This window comes from Cavenderia fasciculata (assembly GCF_000203815.1).
Source record: "Cavenderia fasciculata unplaced genomic scaffold Scf_ET2XIPL01COFD4-5, whole genome shotgun sequence".
Classification (NCBI taxonomy): Eukaryota; Evosea; class Eumycetozoa; order Acytosteliales; family Cavenderiaceae; genus Cavenderia; species Cavenderia fasciculata.
Genome location: NW_004457695.1, coordinates 1,034,962 through 1,052,413, shown reverse-complemented (window position 1 = coordinate 1,052,413; position 17,452 = coordinate 1,034,962). Strand labels below are relative to the sequence as shown.

General features: G+C 34.3%; 13 protein-coding genes across 13 annotated transcripts; 9 read left to right on the top strand and 4 right to left on the bottom strand.

Moving 5' to 3' along the window:
• Positions 1–40: 40 nt before the first annotated feature.
• DFA_08003 (uncharacterized protein) lies at positions 41–716 on the top strand (the record flags this gene model as incomplete). Its single annotated transcript, XM_004355453.1, has 3 exons — positions 41–82; positions 444–575; positions 660–716. The coding sequence occupies 3 exons, from the start codon at positions 41–43 to the stop codon at positions 714–716; spliced, it is 231 nt and encodes a 76-aa protein (XP_004355506.1).
• A 92-nt stretch (positions 717–808) lies between these two features.
• DFA_08002 (uncharacterized protein) lies at positions 809–1,658 on the bottom strand (the record flags this gene model as incomplete). The annotated part of the gene is made up of 3 exons (XM_004355452.1): positions 809–1,008; positions 1,374–1,543; positions 1,624–1,658. 3 exons carry the CDS (start codon positions 1,656–1,658, stop codon positions 809–811), a joined length of 405 nt encoding a protein of 134 aa, XP_004355505.1.
• Positions 1,659–2,332: 674 nt separating this feature from the next.
• Positions 2,333–2,757, top strand: DFA_08001 (uncharacterized protein; the record flags this gene model as incomplete). Its single annotated transcript, XM_004355451.1, has 2 exons — positions 2,333–2,371; positions 2,608–2,757. The coding sequence occupies 2 exons, from the start codon at positions 2,333–2,335 to the stop codon at positions 2,755–2,757; spliced, it is 189 nt and encodes a 62-aa protein (XP_004355504.1).
• Positions 2,758–3,015: 258 nt separating this feature from the next.
• On the top strand, positions 3,016–4,698 carry DFA_08000 (uncharacterized protein; the record flags this gene model as incomplete). The annotated part of the gene is made up of 1 exon (XM_004355450.1): positions 3,016–4,698. The coding sequence occupies one exon, from the start codon at positions 3,016–3,018 to the stop codon at positions 4,696–4,698; it is 1,683 nt and encodes a 560-aa protein (XP_004355503.1).
• Positions 4,699–4,800: 102 nt separating this feature from the next.
• DFA_07999 (uncharacterized protein) lies at positions 4,801–6,219 on the top strand (the record flags this gene model as incomplete). The annotated part of the gene is made up of 1 exon (XM_004355449.1): positions 4,801–6,219. The coding sequence occupies one exon, from the start codon at positions 4,801–4,803 to the stop codon at positions 6,217–6,219; it is 1,419 nt and encodes a 472-aa protein (XP_004355502.1).
• A 264-nt stretch (positions 6,220–6,483) lies between these two features.
• Positions 6,484–6,723, bottom strand: DFA_07998 (uncharacterized protein; the record flags this gene model as incomplete). The annotated part of the gene is made up of 1 exon (XM_004355448.1): positions 6,484–6,723. One exon carries the CDS (start codon positions 6,721–6,723, stop codon positions 6,484–6,486), a length of 240 nt encoding a protein of 79 aa, XP_004355501.1.
• Positions 6,724–7,486: 763 nt separating this feature from the next.
• DFA_07997 (uncharacterized protein) lies at positions 7,487–9,351 on the top strand (the record flags this gene model as incomplete). Its single annotated transcript, XM_004355447.1, has 5 exons — positions 7,487–7,574; positions 7,689–7,711; positions 7,761–8,528; positions 8,561–8,776; positions 8,869–9,351. 5 exons carry the CDS (start codon positions 7,487–7,489, stop codon positions 9,349–9,351), a joined length of 1,578 nt encoding a protein of 525 aa, XP_004355500.1.
• Positions 9,352–9,660: 309 nt separating this feature from the next.
• DFA_07996 (uncharacterized protein) lies at positions 9,661–9,900 on the top strand (the record flags this gene model as incomplete). The annotated part of the gene is made up of 1 exon (XM_004355446.1): positions 9,661–9,900. The coding sequence occupies one exon, from the start codon at positions 9,661–9,663 to the stop codon at positions 9,898–9,900; it is 240 nt and encodes a 79-aa protein (XP_004355499.1).
• Positions 9,901–10,505: 605 nt separating this feature from the next.
• DFA_07995 (uncharacterized protein) lies at positions 10,506–10,994 on the top strand (the record flags this gene model as incomplete). The annotated part of the gene is made up of 1 exon (XM_004355445.1): positions 10,506–10,994. One exon carries the CDS (start codon positions 10,506–10,508, stop codon positions 10,992–10,994), a length of 489 nt encoding a protein of 162 aa, XP_004355498.1.
• A 91-nt stretch (positions 10,995–11,085) lies between these two features.
• On the bottom strand, positions 11,086–13,601 carry DFA_07994 (uncharacterized protein; the record flags this gene model as incomplete). The annotated part of the gene is made up of 5 exons (XM_004355444.1): positions 11,086–11,159; positions 11,658–11,940; positions 12,118–12,456; positions 12,625–13,235; positions 13,310–13,601. The coding sequence occupies 5 exons, from the start codon at positions 13,599–13,601 to the stop codon at positions 11,086–11,088; spliced, it is 1,599 nt and encodes a 532-aa protein (XP_004355497.1).
• Positions 13,602–13,929: 328 nt separating this feature from the next.
• commd3 (COMM domain-containing protein 3) lies at positions 13,930–14,703 on the top strand (the record flags this gene model as incomplete). Its single annotated transcript, XM_004355443.1, has 3 exons — positions 13,930–14,074; positions 14,177–14,288; positions 14,367–14,703. The coding sequence occupies 3 exons, from the start codon at positions 13,930–13,932 to the stop codon at positions 14,701–14,703; spliced, it is 594 nt and encodes a 197-aa protein (XP_004355496.1).
• A 323-nt stretch (positions 14,704–15,026) lies between these two features.
• On the bottom strand, positions 15,027–15,335 carry DFA_07992 (uncharacterized protein; the record flags this gene model as incomplete). Its single annotated transcript, XM_004355442.1, has 1 exon — positions 15,027–15,335. The coding sequence occupies one exon, from the start codon at positions 15,333–15,335 to the stop codon at positions 15,027–15,029; it is 309 nt and encodes a 102-aa protein (XP_004355495.1).
• Positions 15,336–15,669: 334 nt separating this feature from the next.
• Positions 15,670–17,088, top strand: pyr56 (bifunctional UMP-synthetase; the record flags this gene model as incomplete). The annotated part of the gene is made up of 1 exon (XM_004355441.1): positions 15,670–17,088. One exon carries the CDS (start codon positions 15,670–15,672, stop codon positions 17,086–17,088), a length of 1,419 nt encoding a protein of 472 aa, XP_004355494.1.
• Positions 17,089–17,452: the final 364 nt, after the last annotated feature.

Genomic DNA, 17,452 nt, shown 5'->3' with positions numbered 1-17,452 from the left:
TGAGGTAGACGTTGTTCTGTCCGTACTCGGTTTTGAGGAAATGGATGTCATGTCTGGATGTTCCTGTGCATATGGGGATAATGTAATGAGTTGTCTCACTTTTCATCACCGATGCAATCTCTTGGAGCATTTGTTTAAATTGAGATCTTGCGCTTTCCAAAGTGAGACGTTGGTTGATCACCAACTTGTCAATGTATATCTGGTACTCGTCGATGTGGATGATAACCGCGTTCGGTTTGGTCAGTTGTTTCTTTATTTCTTGAAAGACATAGGCAAAAGTATATTTGAGATGATCAGCGCGGTCCAAAACCGAACGACTCGATCCAAAACCATAGATACCGCTTGAATATGCAAATCTTGCCCCGATCCGAACGGAATCTCTAGTATTCGGGTCGTCCAGGACATTGTCATAGTTGGTACCATTGCTGTTTAGATTGATTGAGATAAAAACAGGTGACTCGAGTGAGGAAACAAACACTTGGTCTTTGGATACACTTTGGATAATGCAATTGGGAATGTGTGCTACTTCTGAAGCTGCTCTTGTCTTGCCTATTCCAGAGCCTCCAGCAATAAGAGTAAATACATGTAATTTATCCTGGTTTGGCACTCCTTTGTACTGATAGTTGTTGAACGCTACCTCGGCCATCTTTTTTAGATAGTCCGATCGATCAACAAATGGTCCAGCCATTGGTTGTAATTTCTTGATTTCTGAATAAGAAAAAAAAAAGGAAAGGTAAGTCTATGAGATCCAAGAAGGGATGCGGAGTGATATCAAGAGGGGGGGTCTTACCTTTAAGGGGGTCTTCCTTTAATCTAACTGTGAGTTTAAAATCTTTCGGCAAATCGAGTTTGAAAGATCCAAGGGAACTTTTTCATCGTTCAAATAGATATCAAAGGAATCTCGAGGCTGACTAAAGAAAAGACCAAACTTGTTCTTGAGAACCCCTACATCGCTTTGATCATCATGCTCGAAAGCAGCTTTGTTACCTTCGAAATAGACCCAAACAACTGTCAAAATAAAGATAAATGTCAATATTAGTAAATGTGCAATTAATATTAATTTATATGCTTGTTATGTGACCATACCATTTTGCATTGTGGAAGAAGATGAAATGATTTAGAGACTGAACAAACGAAAATGGGTGGTAAGGCTTAAGCCTGAATAGCTGATAAAGAAAGGGTTCGGTATAAATAAATAAATAAATAAAAGGAATGATTTTTATAAGAACTTGATGGTTCAGTGAGTAAAAAATATATAAAATATTTTATATATATATAGAAAATGTTTTAAAATAATATAAAAAATAAAAATAATAATTATATTATTATTGACGAGGTGAGTGAGTTCACGAATACTAGTGTGTGATTAATACTAGTAGTAACCAGTGGTTGATGGTGAGGGTGCCCTAAACCGACGAATAACAAGACTTCATGACGATCGTGGGGTTGAGCAGCCAGATAGAGCTTCTTTGCGGGTGCTACGACTATGCCGCATTTAATAAAATCAGAGCCTCTGTAAACACTGCTATACTCCTTCCATCTACTTTATTATATATATATATATACAAGGAGTTTCTGTGTATCGTTATCCACTTGTACTTCTTTTGTAGCCCATTATTTTACATGTTCGGGTGACCATCGTTTGAAATCATACTCATGTGTAATGTCTGATGTTGTTTGACTATTCTTCATCATCAAGTTTGTTTGTTTGTTGTTTGTTTGTTTGTTGTTTGTACATAACTTTAAAAAATAAAGTATATTCAACAACGAAATGAATTCACCCTTGCGATTTCTATAAAATTAAAATATTTTTAAATTATTTATTTATTCATCAGCACCAGAGTTTATGATGAGTAAAAGAAAAGAAATAGAGATGACCATCAACAAGATGTATACGAGATATCTCGTTTGAGGGAGATTGATTTATCTCGTATTTGTAAATCAAATGAACAAAAGATGGTATTGGATATAGATCAACAACGACAACAACTACACATAATGACAATACAACAACACCATTAAAAGTTGGATATGCACTACTACCGTGGTATACCATCAAGAGAATATTAGTATTGGCATCGATTGGCTCAAGTATTTGTACATGTGTGTATAGTGATCGATTAAGAGATCTGGTTTGTGAACGTGACAAGTTCTCATTGAGAGAAAAGGGAAGTAAAAGTATCTGTATACATTCAAATGCAACCACAAATCAAACAACATCTGCCTCGTCGACAAGATATGTGCCCTGCACACCAATACTTTTATGATATGGAGTACACACCGTCAATCAACTTTATCAGCAATCGTAACCTCGTTGACCGGATAGTAAACGATGGAAACGACAGTCAATGGCATTGGTATCAAAGAAGATGTTTGAATTGGTGTCATATACCCTCTTTACCGATATTGTTATGCGACCAACTCAAGAAATGTGGAATCATATCAACAACCAGTATTGTATCATCAAGAGACCTACCACTTTGACTGTCCTAGACTACTACGAACGCTACTTTTTAGAGAGGTTTGGAAAGAAAGATCAAGCAATATTCTTTATAGCCGATCATAAAGAAGAAGACCAAACTACACCAATCGATCTATTCAATCAAGTCAGAAAGATCCGTATCATGGACAGATTCCTCACAAAAAGTGTTGACAATGCAACAAAGTTGGTCGAAACCATACCCAACCAACATCGATCATTATAAAAGATCGATCACTCAATCAATCAATCGTCAAGGTATTGCTCACCGGGTTTAAAAACTTGACATCATGGAAAGACGATGCAAAGATTGTTGGTAGATTTCTGAAATCAATGTCGACATAGACACATTATTTGAAACACATTGAGAGGAAGAATTTGGAAGCATTAGTTAGTCAATCATCATACATTCATTTAAATGTCAATGTTGATGGTCTCTGAATAAAAAAAAATAGATAAAATAAATACTAAAAAAAAAAAGTTTGAAGCTGTTTGAGCTTGAGGGTGAAGACCATTCATTCATTCAAGAATATTAGATGAGTCAAGAAATAGATAATGACGATTATTATGATGAAAAGGATAAGAGGGAGAAGCAATATATAGAGTTTGAGTTGACGAGACTGCTCATAGAAGAGTTGAGAATCATATGTTCGATAAGATCAATACCTTTCACTCAAAAGACACCTTCGAAATCTTGGATGGTATCGATGATACTAGACCAACAAAGAAAGAATAGAGATAAAAAAAGAGTAAAAGCAACTACATCAACATATAATAATAATAATAATAATAATAGTAGTAATGTCAATCCTAATCTACCATGGATAGTACAATCAAAGATTATTTATCTATTGTGCAGTCATCGACAGAATGGATATCAACAAGATGTGACCGATCAAGATCTATTTATGTATACACTGGCGAGTGTATCAAAGACATGGAGACAGTTGACTGCTGCCTGTTTGACATCTCCTTGGACTATCGATCTTTCAAGAGGCAAGACACTTGAAGAGTACCATCGATTCAGTCGTCACCCTCTCAGTCTTTTATCAGGTGCCAATCACAACATTCAATTCGTCATTCAAGATATTGACACTACCAACACCAAGTACATTGCTGCCAATTCACAGTGGTTTAAAGAAGAGGTCATCAACAACAAAGTGTCGGGTATCCAGATCAATGACAGTCGTCATGGCAACCCGGAATGGACGTCTTTGATCGAGAGACCTAAACCAACACTCAAGAAATTCAAGATCTGTACCAGTATCACCTTGGTGCCACTTGACATGCTCATACATTTACAAGAGCTTGACATTACTCCAAAAGAAAATTCAACCAAAGAGATATGTCGTATATTGGATAGCTGCAACACACTCGAATCATTGCATTTGGATTTGATTGATAATAATAATGTCGACTTGGACAAGGTATTTTCAAGTATACCTCGAACCATTACAAAGTTGTATTTCCGATCGCAACAACGTACACCATATCCATTCAACCTATTACCAACGACCATCACTGATCTCAAAGTAAGAGGACATCTAAATTTGGTGTACACTCAAACCTACTTGGATTATTTACGTAGCTGCTCTATGATCAATAGAATCTCTCAAACCGGCTTTCTATCTCTGGAATGGGTTGATTTCTTCTCATCCCCTTCATCTACCATCAAACACCTCTACCTCCATCTCATTCCAACTGGTATACCAACATTCTCAATCAAAGAGAGACCATTGATACCACCATTGATAGAGGTGTTGGAGCTTGATCTTCATCTCAATGAATTCCAAGTAATGGAGAGTATTTTCAAGTACAATGGACCACTCTCCAATCTACATACATTGCGAATCAGTACAAGGGCAGATCATATTCACCTCCTCATCCCATTGATCATGTCGCGTCGTAGTTTATTGAAATCCATCGACTTTTGTGATACCTATACTTATTACCGAAATGGTAACCCAGACGCAGACGAACATCTAGACAACCTCTTGGAAGCAATTGCAAAGAGTCCATGTATTGAAAAGGTTGTTTTTAGAACTATAAACAATTCTATGTCTAAATTCCCTGACATTCTCAAAACACATTTAAAACGTCTCGACAACAACAAATCTTTGGTTTTAATCAATGATAAATTAACATTATTTAATATTAATAATTATCATTATGATTTATCATCTTTTGAAATAATTGATTATAATAAATTAATTAAATAAATAAATAAAAGAATATCCGTCGGTCGTATATCAAAAACTTCATTCATTCATTCATTCACTCATATTAAATATATTACTTTGATGAGTCATCAAAGATAATTCATGACTAATCTACCATGGATAATACAATCAAAGATTATCTATCTGTTGTGTAGTCATCGACAGAATGAATATCAACTTGATATGATAAATCAGGTTGTATTTACAATAGCGAGTGTATCGAAAATGTGGAGACGATTGACTGCTGCCTGTTTGACATCTGCTTGGTACATTTGTCTTGGGAGACACTCACTTGAAGAGTACCATCGATTCAGTAGCCATCCTCTCAGTCTTTTATCTGGTGCCAATCACAACATTCAACTCATAGATGACCATTCTGAATCTGTGCCGACAGAAAAGATACAAGCCAACATTATCTATTCTAAAGCCAATTTAAAGTGGTTTATAGAAGACGTTATCAACAAGACATCATGCATACAGATCAGTGCATACAGATGTGATGGCAGACCACCCAAATGGATTGACTTGATCGATCGACCGTTACCAACACTCAAGAAATTAAGGATCTATGGAAGTTTGCAAGTGATTCATCTCGACTTGTTTGTACACTTGCAAGAACTTATCATTCAGTCCAGTGAAACGACAACCGACGAGCTCTGCTGTATACTGGACAATTGTCAATCACTCGATTCATTGGATTTGGATACGACAAGACAGTGTGACGTTGGTATCGACTGGGACACAGTATTTCCAAGTATACCTCGAAAGATTACAAAGTTGTGTATACGTCGCTTTTGCCACGATATGCCATTCAACCTTTTACCAAATACTATTACCGATCTGATCGTATGGGATTCTAGGCAATCTGGTAACCAAATATACTATGATTATATACTAGCCAATAACTCGTCAGTCCGTAAGATACATCAATACGGACTACCATCAATGGAATGTGCTGATTTCTTATCATCCCCTTCTTCACCCATCAAACATCTCCATCTCAATCTAATATGGTTAGTACTAACAACAATAACAATCGCAATCAAGGGTAGACCATTAGTACCACCATTAATTGAAGAATTGGAGCTCAGAACTAGTTTCTGGCACGATGAGAATCAATCATATGTGATGGACAGTATTTTCAAGCGTAGTGGACCACTCCCCAATCTACATACTTTGAGAATTAGTACAAACGTAGATTCCATCGATTTCATCATTCCATTGATCTTGTCGAGTAGGTCGTTAAAATGTATCGACTTTTGGTCTACCTATGGTAGTTATTATCGAGATGATAACCTAGAACATCTAGACCCACTCTTGGAAGCAATTGCAAAGAGTCCATGTATTGAAAAGGTTTACTTCAAGGGCACCAGCTCATTTATTCCAATTCTCAAAACACATTTACGTCTCAACAACAACAACAAATCAATGGTTTTAATCATTGATAAATTAACATTATTTAATATTAATAATTATCATTATGATTTATCATCTTTTGAAATAATTGACTTTAATAAATAAATTAAATAAATTAAAATTGTATTATTATAACCTTGAAAGAAGATTTTTTTTATTTACATACGACGATAATTATAAGATCAAAGAAGCAACCAAACCCTTTCAAGTTGAATCAAATGATTGATCGATCAAATATAGAGTGCATACGAGAACAATCAATTGATTCAACTTGAAAGGGTATCGATTGACTCTAGTACTTTCTCCACTTTGATATTTCCAATATTTGGTCTCACCAAACGTCTTGACGATCCTAAAAAGCGCTAATGTTCAAGAGATTGATAAAGTTGTTAAATTGTTCTGTGGTTGATATTGTTGGTTTGATTGATAATTTGATTGATAATTTGATTGATTCGATTGTGGTTGATATTGATATTGTTGGTTTGATGGATAATTTGATTGATTTGGTTGTTGGTGTTGAGTTGTTTGATTTAATTGTTTATTCATTAACAATTGCTTGAATTGTAGAAGCTCCTGTTCTAAACGAAATATCCTTTCGTCTTTATCCATTATTAAATTTAAATGAATGAATGAATGAATGAATGAATGAATGAATGAATGAATGAATGACTGACTGAAACAAAAAAAAAAAAAAGATTAGTAATCCTCTTTTTGTTTTAATTTAGTTTAATTCTACCAATGAATAGTTGAAATGTCTTCAGACGAATGTCGAAGATATCAGATGTGAACAGTATATCTCTATAAAGATTAAAGGTTAAATAAATAAATAATTCTATTTCAATCCTGTTGCTTCTTTATGCATACAAAAGAATACATTTTCTTCTGTTTAAATATGTAATATGATCATTGAGCTCATCATGATCTTAATATGTTTTTATGATCTTAGCATTCTTTCAACCGCCGATCTCTCTAGCTCTCTCTTTCTTTTTTCTTTGATTGTAGATGAAGATAGTTCTGATAGTCTTGAAGATCACACAAAGAAAAAAAATAAAAAAATTAATTTGGTGGTCTATTGTCTTTTAAAATCAAAATCAAATACTGTTTGCTTTGTCTTAAGATTCAATGGAAGAAAAAATGAAGCAAGAACTTCATCAACTTAATCAATTCATCAACAACAAGCAACAATCTATCTCATTCAACATACATTACAATCAATTCAACAACTGCTATATCCCACTATCATATATGAACCGTCCGGACAAGTAATAATAATAATGATTATTTCAATAGTAGTAGTAGTTGTTGTGTCGTTCTACCATTGATATATATAGTACAATCAAAGATTATTTTCTATTGTGTCGTCATCGCCAGAATGAATATCAACAATCGCAACATTCGACTCGTCATTCAAGATATTGACACACTACCAACACCAAGTACATTGCTGCCAATTCACAGTGGTTTATAGAAGAGGTCATCAACAACAACAAAGTGTCTGGTATCCAGATCAATGACATGCATTTATGGTTACATGTGTTATATGACTTGGAGAGGTAAAAAAATATTTCTTATAGTAGTTCATACGTATGAACTAGAAGTTTGCTATCATTCATTCATTCAGAATATATATATATATATTATTATAGATGAGTCAAAATATAGATGATGACTATTATTACGATGAAAAGGATAAGAGGGAGAAAACAAAAACAAAGGATGAGTTGGAGAGTATGCAAAAACAAGATCTGAGAATCATATGTTCTATAAGATTGATACGCGATCATCAAAAGACATCATCTAAATCTTCGATGATCAGTACATTACTAGACCAACAACGAAAGAATAGAGATAAAAAAAGAGCAAAAGCAACTAAATCAACAAGTAATAATAGTTATTTTAAAAGTAGTAGTAGTTGTGTCGTTCTACCATTGACAGTGCAATCAAAGATTATTTATTTGTTGTGTAGTCATCGACAGAATGAATATCAACAACAAGAAGTGACCAATCAAGATCTATTTATGTATACACTGGCGAGTGTATCAAAAACATGGAGACAGTTGACTGCTGCTTGTTTGACATCTCCTTGGACTATCGATCTTTCAAGAGGCAAGACACTTGAAGAGTACAATCGATTCAGTCGTCACAATCTCAGTCTTTTATCAAGTGCCAATCACAACATTCAATTCGTCATTCAAGATATAGACTATACCAACACCAAGTACATTGCTGCCAATTCAAAGTGGTTTAGAGAAGAGGTCGTCAACAACAACAAAGTGTCGGGTATCCAGATCAATGACAATTTAGAATTTGATTATAGCCAACCGGAATGGACATCTTTGATCGAGAGACCTATACCAACACTCAAGAAATTCAAGATCTCTGGTTTTATCACCTATGCTCCACTCGATGTATTTGTACATTTACAACAGCTTGACATTGTGCCAAGAGAGAAACATCAACCGACGAGATATGTAGAGTATTGGGTAGTTGTCACCAACTCGAATCATTGCATTTGGATTTAAATAATAATGAACGTAATAATATCGACTTGGGTCGAGTATTTTCAAGTATACCTCGAACCATTACAAAGTTGTATTTCCGATCCGAACAAAGTACACCATATCCATTCAACCTATTACCAACGACCATCACCGATCTCATAGTAAGAGGAAAGATTCAAGTTCAGTGGGGGTGGTGTACACTCAAACCTACTTGGATTATTTATGTAGCTGCTCTATGATCCATATCAAAGAGAGACCATTGGTACCACCATCAATCGAGGTATTGGAACTCAATTATACCTTTTCCGATGGAATAGTAGGAATGGAGAGTATTTTCAAGTACAGTGGACCACTCTCCAATCTACATACTTTGCGACTCAATACAAATGTAGGTAATATTCACCTCCTCATCCCATTGATCATGTCGAGTAGCAGTTCATTGAAATCGATCGACTTTTGCAATACCTTTAGTAGTTATGGTTGTTATAGTGATTTTAAAAAAGAAAAAAGAAAACATCTAGAACCACTCTTGGAGGCCATTGCAAAGAGTCCTTGTATCGAAAAGGTTGCTTTTAGAGCCAGCGATGATTTTACATTCACTGGCATTCTCGAAAGACATTTAAAACGTCTCAACAACAAGTCATTGGTTTTGGTCATTGAGAAAACAACATTATTCAATATTAATAATTATCATTATGTTTTATCATCTTATCAAAAAATTGACTATAATAAATAATTAAATAACTATAATAATAAATTAAAATATCAAAAACCATAACAACATATAGATATATATAACAAAACAATTAAAAATATAAAGATAACTACTGATCTCGAAGGAGAGAGGATAGGATGTATATGAGATTTTTATCTCAACAATACAAACCACCTTCCGAAAAAATAAATCGATCTTTTTTGAGAGGCAATCACTCAAAATGATTAATCAGCCAACAAATACCAAAGTGACAAAATTAAATGTGTAAACTATAACAATTATAAAGAAAAAGAAGAGATAATTACTACACATAAATAATATTATTCAACAATGTCACATTTAATAATAATAGTAATAATGGTTTTATTGTTTAATATTGGTTCCATTCATACTCAAACCGATGTGCCAGGTCAATGTACACAAGAATTAAGATTTAAACAATGGCAAATCATCGTCCTTGCAATAGCTCTACCAATAATATTGTTCTATATTATATTGATAGTCATTCTATTAAAGAGAAGAAGAACCATCAAGAAGCAATCAGCCAAGGCAAATACATTGCCAATTTAGGTTGGTGGCAAAGTCAAAAATATCGACCGTCATTAGAAGATCATTCGCTCATTCCACAACTATTCAAATCAACAAGTCTGTATATATATCTGATTGTTGGAAGTTGCCAATGTGGTATTGTTTATGACCCATTATTAGAGAATTGTTGATTATTAATCAATAAATAAATAAATAAATTTAAAGTAACTTACTTATTTTACTAAAATTACCTTGACTTTTTTTCCTCTTCATTGGTCATGTTGTGTATCTATCTTCTCTTCTAATACTTGGTATTTGCTGTACTATTATCAAGGTGTAACAACATACAAACATGTTGTTGAGTTTATCATCATCATTGTATAAACAAACTAGTATCTACTATCGATAGTTAAAACACAACGACAACAATCAGCAAACATACACAATGACAGCAATCTATCAATTCAGATTACAGTACAGTAAAGAGTGATTAAAATTAATAATAACAATACTCATTAATATCAAGACACCAAACCTTGAAAGCGACTGATGAATTCCAAAACAAGAGGATATGATATATGCGAGGAGATTATTACGACTGGAATCCAAATCATTCGAGAAATTGATCAATCATTCGATCAATTTCGATGGATTCAGTATCTTGGACACAAGTCAATCAAACACAAGATAATCTGACATCTTTTAATGAATCAATATTCCATGGTACAATCAACAATCAATCGACCAAGATCCAAATCAAAATTGGTCAATTCTATAATACCACCATCAATACCTTTGCCAGTGAAGATATGCAAATGCCATCAAATTCTCTCAAATATACGATTACAATCGTTGACTGGGTATGGTCATCGCCGTACAACACTCTACAAGTCATATTTCACACAAGATCAGATTCAGTTGAATATGACGAGTGTGGCGTCATGAAGACAGGGAGTGACGCATCACCTGGTCATCAAATCATATGGACTCGAATTCAAGTTGGAAGAACACTTCTCAACTGCAAGATAGCGAGTAGAATGATTTTGGACAACTCTACAACCATGCCATCTAAAGTCACAGTTCTTGCAGACGATACATTCTCTCAACAAATCAATAACCAAGGTTTAATCTTTTAACTACTTTTCATATCCCACAGTTTAGTCAATCAGTTGAACTCGATCCTGTTTTCAACGGACTCATTCTTGATGATGACTCCAATCTGCCATATCAATGTACAGAGACTTCTTCTGAACAATGGACAAATATAATCATGGCAGTAGTATTATCAGTGTTACTATTCACTATTATAGTAATAGCAGTCATTTTATTCTTGAAGCGACTCTCAACCAACAGACCAAATGGTGAACCCCCAATAGAAATGGATGTGATCCCAAACCCTCAACAACAACAAAATAATAATAACGATTAATAAATTCTCAAAAAAACTTGTTTTAAATAAATATAAATAAATATCGATAAAGTATTCGATGATTTTTAAAATTGTTAAAACAAATAAATTTATTTATTCAATAGTCCAAGAAAATCTTCAAACACAGTAAAGAACTTGGCACCTGTACTGTTCATACAGATATAAATTTGGTGATTGTCTGAAATCCCTTTAATGAGCCAAAACGATGAGTTTGAAAGTGTAAGGATACTACAATTGGAGGGAATAGTTTTATGCAATGAAGAGATTGATGAAATCTGTTTAATATCCAACTCATTTGCCCTTTCCTTCTCTGAGTTTTGTTTGAATTGGAGAAAACACAAAAGGAAATCTGTGTGGTCCTCCTTTATACAAGAAGAATTTCCTCTAACAACAAGACCCAGTTCCGATTCCGATTGGTTGAGGGTGATAGAGTTTTGAAAGAGTGTTTTTGGGGACTCTGGTTGTTTAAGAGGAGGCATTCCCGAGCGATCCACTAAAATCAACGGTATTTTGTAGGAAAATTTCTGACAAAAGTAATATGTATCTTTTTGTCCTAGGATGAGTACCGATAGAGGAATCGAAACCTCATACTCTGTGGCCAATGGTCTGTTCAACCCAATACCAAGCCAATAGAGCAAGTGAATAGAGTACATCTTGACAATAAAAAGGTGATAACAAAACTGTTTGAATTCATGTGGTCCAAAAGAAACTCTTTGAATTAGATCGAGGATGACTTCTAAAGAATAAAAAATCGGTTCCACATGAGGGTATACATTCCGATTCCCATTCTGAAGAAACGCCATTATAAAAATAAGGGGATATCCTGTTACTTGATTTTCTCTACATCCAAATAGTTTGAGATCTTCCCAGTCCCTTGCTGGAAGTGTTGATAAATCTCTTTTGACCGCGAGTCCAGATATTGTCAACGCAACCAATAACGAGTATGTAGTGTTGGCTTTAGAAAACCCATAAGCACTTTGCAATAATAGCAATGTTGAATCTACGATTGTTGATGTATTGACGCTTTGAAAATCCTTTCTATTTTTGAGAACTTGAATCACCATACTCAACGGGCCTGGCCATCCCCTAGTGAATAAAATAGCCTTGAGGATATTATTTGGAGTGGGAGCTGTACAATTTAATTGTTGTTGAACCAACTTTACTGATGACTCTAATGAAAGTGGTGGTATAGTTATAAGAAACACTGGAGACGTGCAATGAGATATAACCGTTTGAGGATCAGTTGTCGATAAACAAATGTTAAAGAATAAAACCGAGGAAGGAGGAGTGACTAAAAGGTCGGCCAAATATTCTATTATTTTTCGTAACCTGTATACCTTTTCCCTTGGAATCCTTTGTAAATCATCAACTCCTATATTGATCATGGTTGGTAGATCGAGATTCAAAGTAGCGAGTTGTGAAGTGGCAATGATTGAAATACTTGAAAATATATCCATCGTACCCAAATCAAAAGTGTCGGATAGATTTAAACAAAATTGTTTAAATGTTTCACCAACCGACACTCCAAACCACTGGTATAGGATTCTAAGGGAAATAGACTGTGCAGCCGATTTATCCTGTTCAATCAATCCAAATTCCGATCCTGGTCCATACGACAGATTAATATTAATCTGTTGAGTAGGAAGTCCATCAACTAGAGTATGTTTACCAAATTCATCCAAAACTCTACTCCTTCCAATACCCAATGGTCCAGAGATCACAATAAATTGAGGATCCTTTTTATCAAAAGCCAAACGATTCATATATCTCTTCATGGTGGATGATACAATCATATCAAATACCTTTTCTCTATCAGTGATTGGTAATGTGGTTTCAGTCAAACTATTTGATTTATCTTTAACCTTGTATCTTTCACTAAACCATTTTGAAATGTATTCAAAATCTTGACATGATACCTTTTTAATTTTATCTTCATTTATTATTAATCCTAATAATTAAAAGAAAAGAAATTAATAAGTTGAAATAAATAAAATATTTATTTCTTTTTTAAAAGAAACATACTTTTAATAGTTATTGAATGAACTCCATGACCAAGTGAAGTAAGAGGAGTAACATTACCAAGTAAAGTGTCACCTTCGTATAGATCAAACATGACACCTTCTTGTATACCAAACAATGACTTGTTTTCATTGACATACTGTGATAATGACCCAACACAACCTTTATACTTGTCAGGTGGTATTGGTATATTATCTATACTGATAGCCATTATCTCTCTCTTGATCAACATGTTTTTAAATGAGAATGATGATGATGAGAAAGTATTTGGTAGTTGAAGTGAATGAGTTATCATTCTATCTGTCTCTACCAAATGCTACCACTTGGTATACACATAGAAATAATAATAATAATTAGAAGTACACTCTAGCTAGAGTAGAGAGTGCTTTCACTTCATTTGTTAATATAAACATGAATATACAAGGTTCAAATAATAATATAATATAATTATGAACAACAATAATTAGATAAATAAAGCTGATGATCTAAAGATTCTCATGACTTTTCACTGCAAAAAATATTATCATTCATTTAATTTAATTTTAGTATTAGTAGGAGATAAGATAGATAGATAATCACAGATATATATATAAATATATATAGTATAGATATAAATATAAAGAATGAATATGAATCTAAGTGAAGATGTCATCAAAGGATTAGAAGCCTTGTCTGATGAAAAGACTATACCAACCGAGGCATTCAAGACTATTGTAGATTGTTCATTTGCTGTTTTACTAAAGACTGACACTGAAGAAACGCTTACTTGTATGAAAGTTAAAGATAACACAAGTAGAGAGAGAGAGAGATATAGAAACACCAAGTAGAGAGAGAGAGAGAACTAACAAACTACATTGTGTTGTCTTTTAGATAATGGATCATTAAAAGGAATAGATATTATTGCAATTAAACAAACCTATTCTGCATTAATCACATTTATATTGGAATCTATGAAATTGAATATTGATAATGACACAATCTCGTAAGACAACAAAGAAGAAGATGATTATATATGATGATGATAGGGTTACTTACACTTTTTTTATTTACTTTTGTGTAGGAGTATATTGGAAGAACAAAAATTAACATCAAATAGAATCAATGTTATTATTCAATATTTCACAAACAATAGAACCAAACTTAGAAAATACTTGTCGATTACCAATTTCCATTATCCACATATCATCGATGTCAACTGGCGTCTCGATTACTTTATGAAGAGTAATTCAATTGAAAAGGTAAACACTCCCGTCTACATGATCAATCTTACCACTGAAAAGGAGGAAGGTCAAAAAGGACAAGTAGAGTTTGCATGCACTTTGGATCAACTACAAGACTTGGTATTTAAATTACGTGATGCTCAAAAACAAATAGAAAGATCTTCAATTAAATCCTAAATTTAAATAATTAATAACTAATAATTAATAATAATAATAATCACTATCATTCACATTCCTAATGTACCTCTATACAAATAATAATAATAATAATGAACCAATCATCATCGATAATATTCAATATTCCACACAATCAAATCAACCAAATCTAATAATTTAATTTAACTATGTTATATGTACATAAATTCTAATCAATAACAAACAAACAATTATAATTATCATCATCAGCTGATGATGATGATGAAGGGAGGGATGGATGAATTTCAAAATGATTTGATGTTGTTTTATTATTCACTGACACCTTTGTGTTTTTTAGATTAGAATTAATTTAAACCATCAATCTTGACATTAGAATCATAAATGTCTCTATTAAAATAGGTACATTCATGAGAGCATGCATATCGTGTGGATACAAACCCAAACGCAACACAACAACATAAACATGCACGATGATCATGTTTGGTGTAACCTTTGATTTGTTGCCACACAATACGCATGCCGGGTTTATAGCTGGCACAAGACTCGACACCAATTGCGTCAAGTACTTCAGTACCTGCCTCCTTTGGTTTTATTATTGTCAATACCAATAATCGTTCACCATCTTTTGTTTGAAAAGAACACAGGTTAGTCATATGATCGATCGTACTACTTTATCACTATCTCTTACTCTTTTGTCAGATGCATGTTTTAAGAAATCTTTTCTGGTTGACACTCTGGTGTACAGTGAATCTTTCAACATTTAATCATTTATCCATTAAAACTACAAATGAGCTTCATTCAAAGATATCTATCAATCTCTGCGTCGGTCCGAAAAAAAACAAAATGAAATTTAATTAAAATTTATTTTTGTAGTGTGTTCATTAACTGTATCGCATCACTCGTCTGCTTCATCTTTCATCTTACTTACTTTTTTCATCATACTAGTAGCCTCTCAACACACAAGACACAGTCATTATATTATACAATATGGATATCAAGGAATTAGTATTAAAGTTACATGAAATCAATGCAGTCAAGTTGGGACAATTCAAGTTAAAGTCGGGTATCATGTCACCGATCTATATTGATTTGCGTGTGACTGTTAGCTCACCACCCTTGTTGGCTGCCATTGGAGATATGATGTACAGAAAGGTGTATGCTGATGCCGATGTCAAGGCATCGAGCGACAAGCCAACCATCGTGTGCGGTGTACCCTACACGGCTTTGCCAATTGCCACTGGCATGTCGATTGCTCATAATGTGCCAATGGTCGTACGTCGTAAGGAAGCCAAGGCATATGGCACCAAGCAACTCATCGAAGGTCACTTTAAAGAGGGTGATAATGTCCTCGTCGTTGAGGATCTCGTTACTAGCGGTGCTTCGGTGCTCGAGACTGTACGTGACCTCAAATCGGTCGGTCTCCGTACCACCGACGTTGTTGTACTCCTCGATCGTCAACAAGGTGCCCGTCAAGCACTCGCTGCCAACGGATTACGTCTCCACTCGATCTTTACCATGGAACAATTGATCAGCACACTTGTTGAAGCTGGCAAACTCGACGGCGAGACACTCAAGCTCGTCAGCGCCTTTCTCGAAGCAAACCGCTCGGTTCAGGTGCCCGTTGCACCCAAGCTCGTACACAAGTCGTTTGGCGAGCGTGTTACTCTTGCCACCAACCCAGCTGCCGTCAAGCTTTTCAAGTTGATGGAATCCAAAAAGACAAACCTTGCCGTCGCAGTTGACTTGGTCAACAAGAGCGAAATCCTCGCACTCGCCGAAGCCATCGGATCCGAAATCTGTTGTCTCAAAACACATGTTGATATCGTCCAAGATTTCGACCAAGACTTTATCACTCAATTACAATCAATTGCTGCCAAACACAACTTTATCATCTTTGAAGATAGAAAGTTTGCAGATATTGGAAATACTGTAAAGTATCAATACGAAAATGGAGTTTATAATATCAGCAAATGGGCCGATGCTGTCACTGTGCATGGTGTTGCCGGTCCAGCCATCATCGATGGATTTAGAGACGGTCTCAAGCAAAAAGGAGCAGGTTTGTTGATCCTCGCTCAAATGTCGTCCAAGGGATCATTGTGTGTTGGCGAATACACAAACCAAATGATCGAGATGGGCAAGCAAAACGCCGACGCTGTCTTGGGCTTTATCTGCCAAGAAAAGTTAGAGGCTATGGGAGACAACTTTGTCTTGATGACTCCAGGCATTCAATTCAATAGCAAGGGTGACAATATGGGTCAACAATACAACACCCCAGACTATGTCATCAAGGAAAAGGGTACCGATGTCATCATTGTCGGTCGTGGTATCTACCAATCCAACGATCCAAAATCAGAAGCTATTAAATATCGTCAACAATCTTGGTCCGCTTATGAATCAAGACTTTAAAAAACAAACAATAATAATTAATAATTAATAATTAATAATTAATAATTAATAATTAATAATTAATAATAATAATATACCGCTTTTTCTTTTCTTTTCTTTTTTTTTTCTACTTTCTATATAACCTTAACAAAACTTAAACTACAATAAATTAAAAAATGATTAATAATAATACAAAAAAATTAATTAATTGTTTTTCAAGGACGACAAGAAGCTCCCTGTGAAACTCAAATCCCTTTGTTAAAAGAAAGTTACACATTTATCATATATCAGATGTATAGATAACTCAGTGGGTAGAGATAGGCAAGCGAAGACATATATGTAACATGCATGAGATAGGATAATATCAATCGAGTCATACAACAGA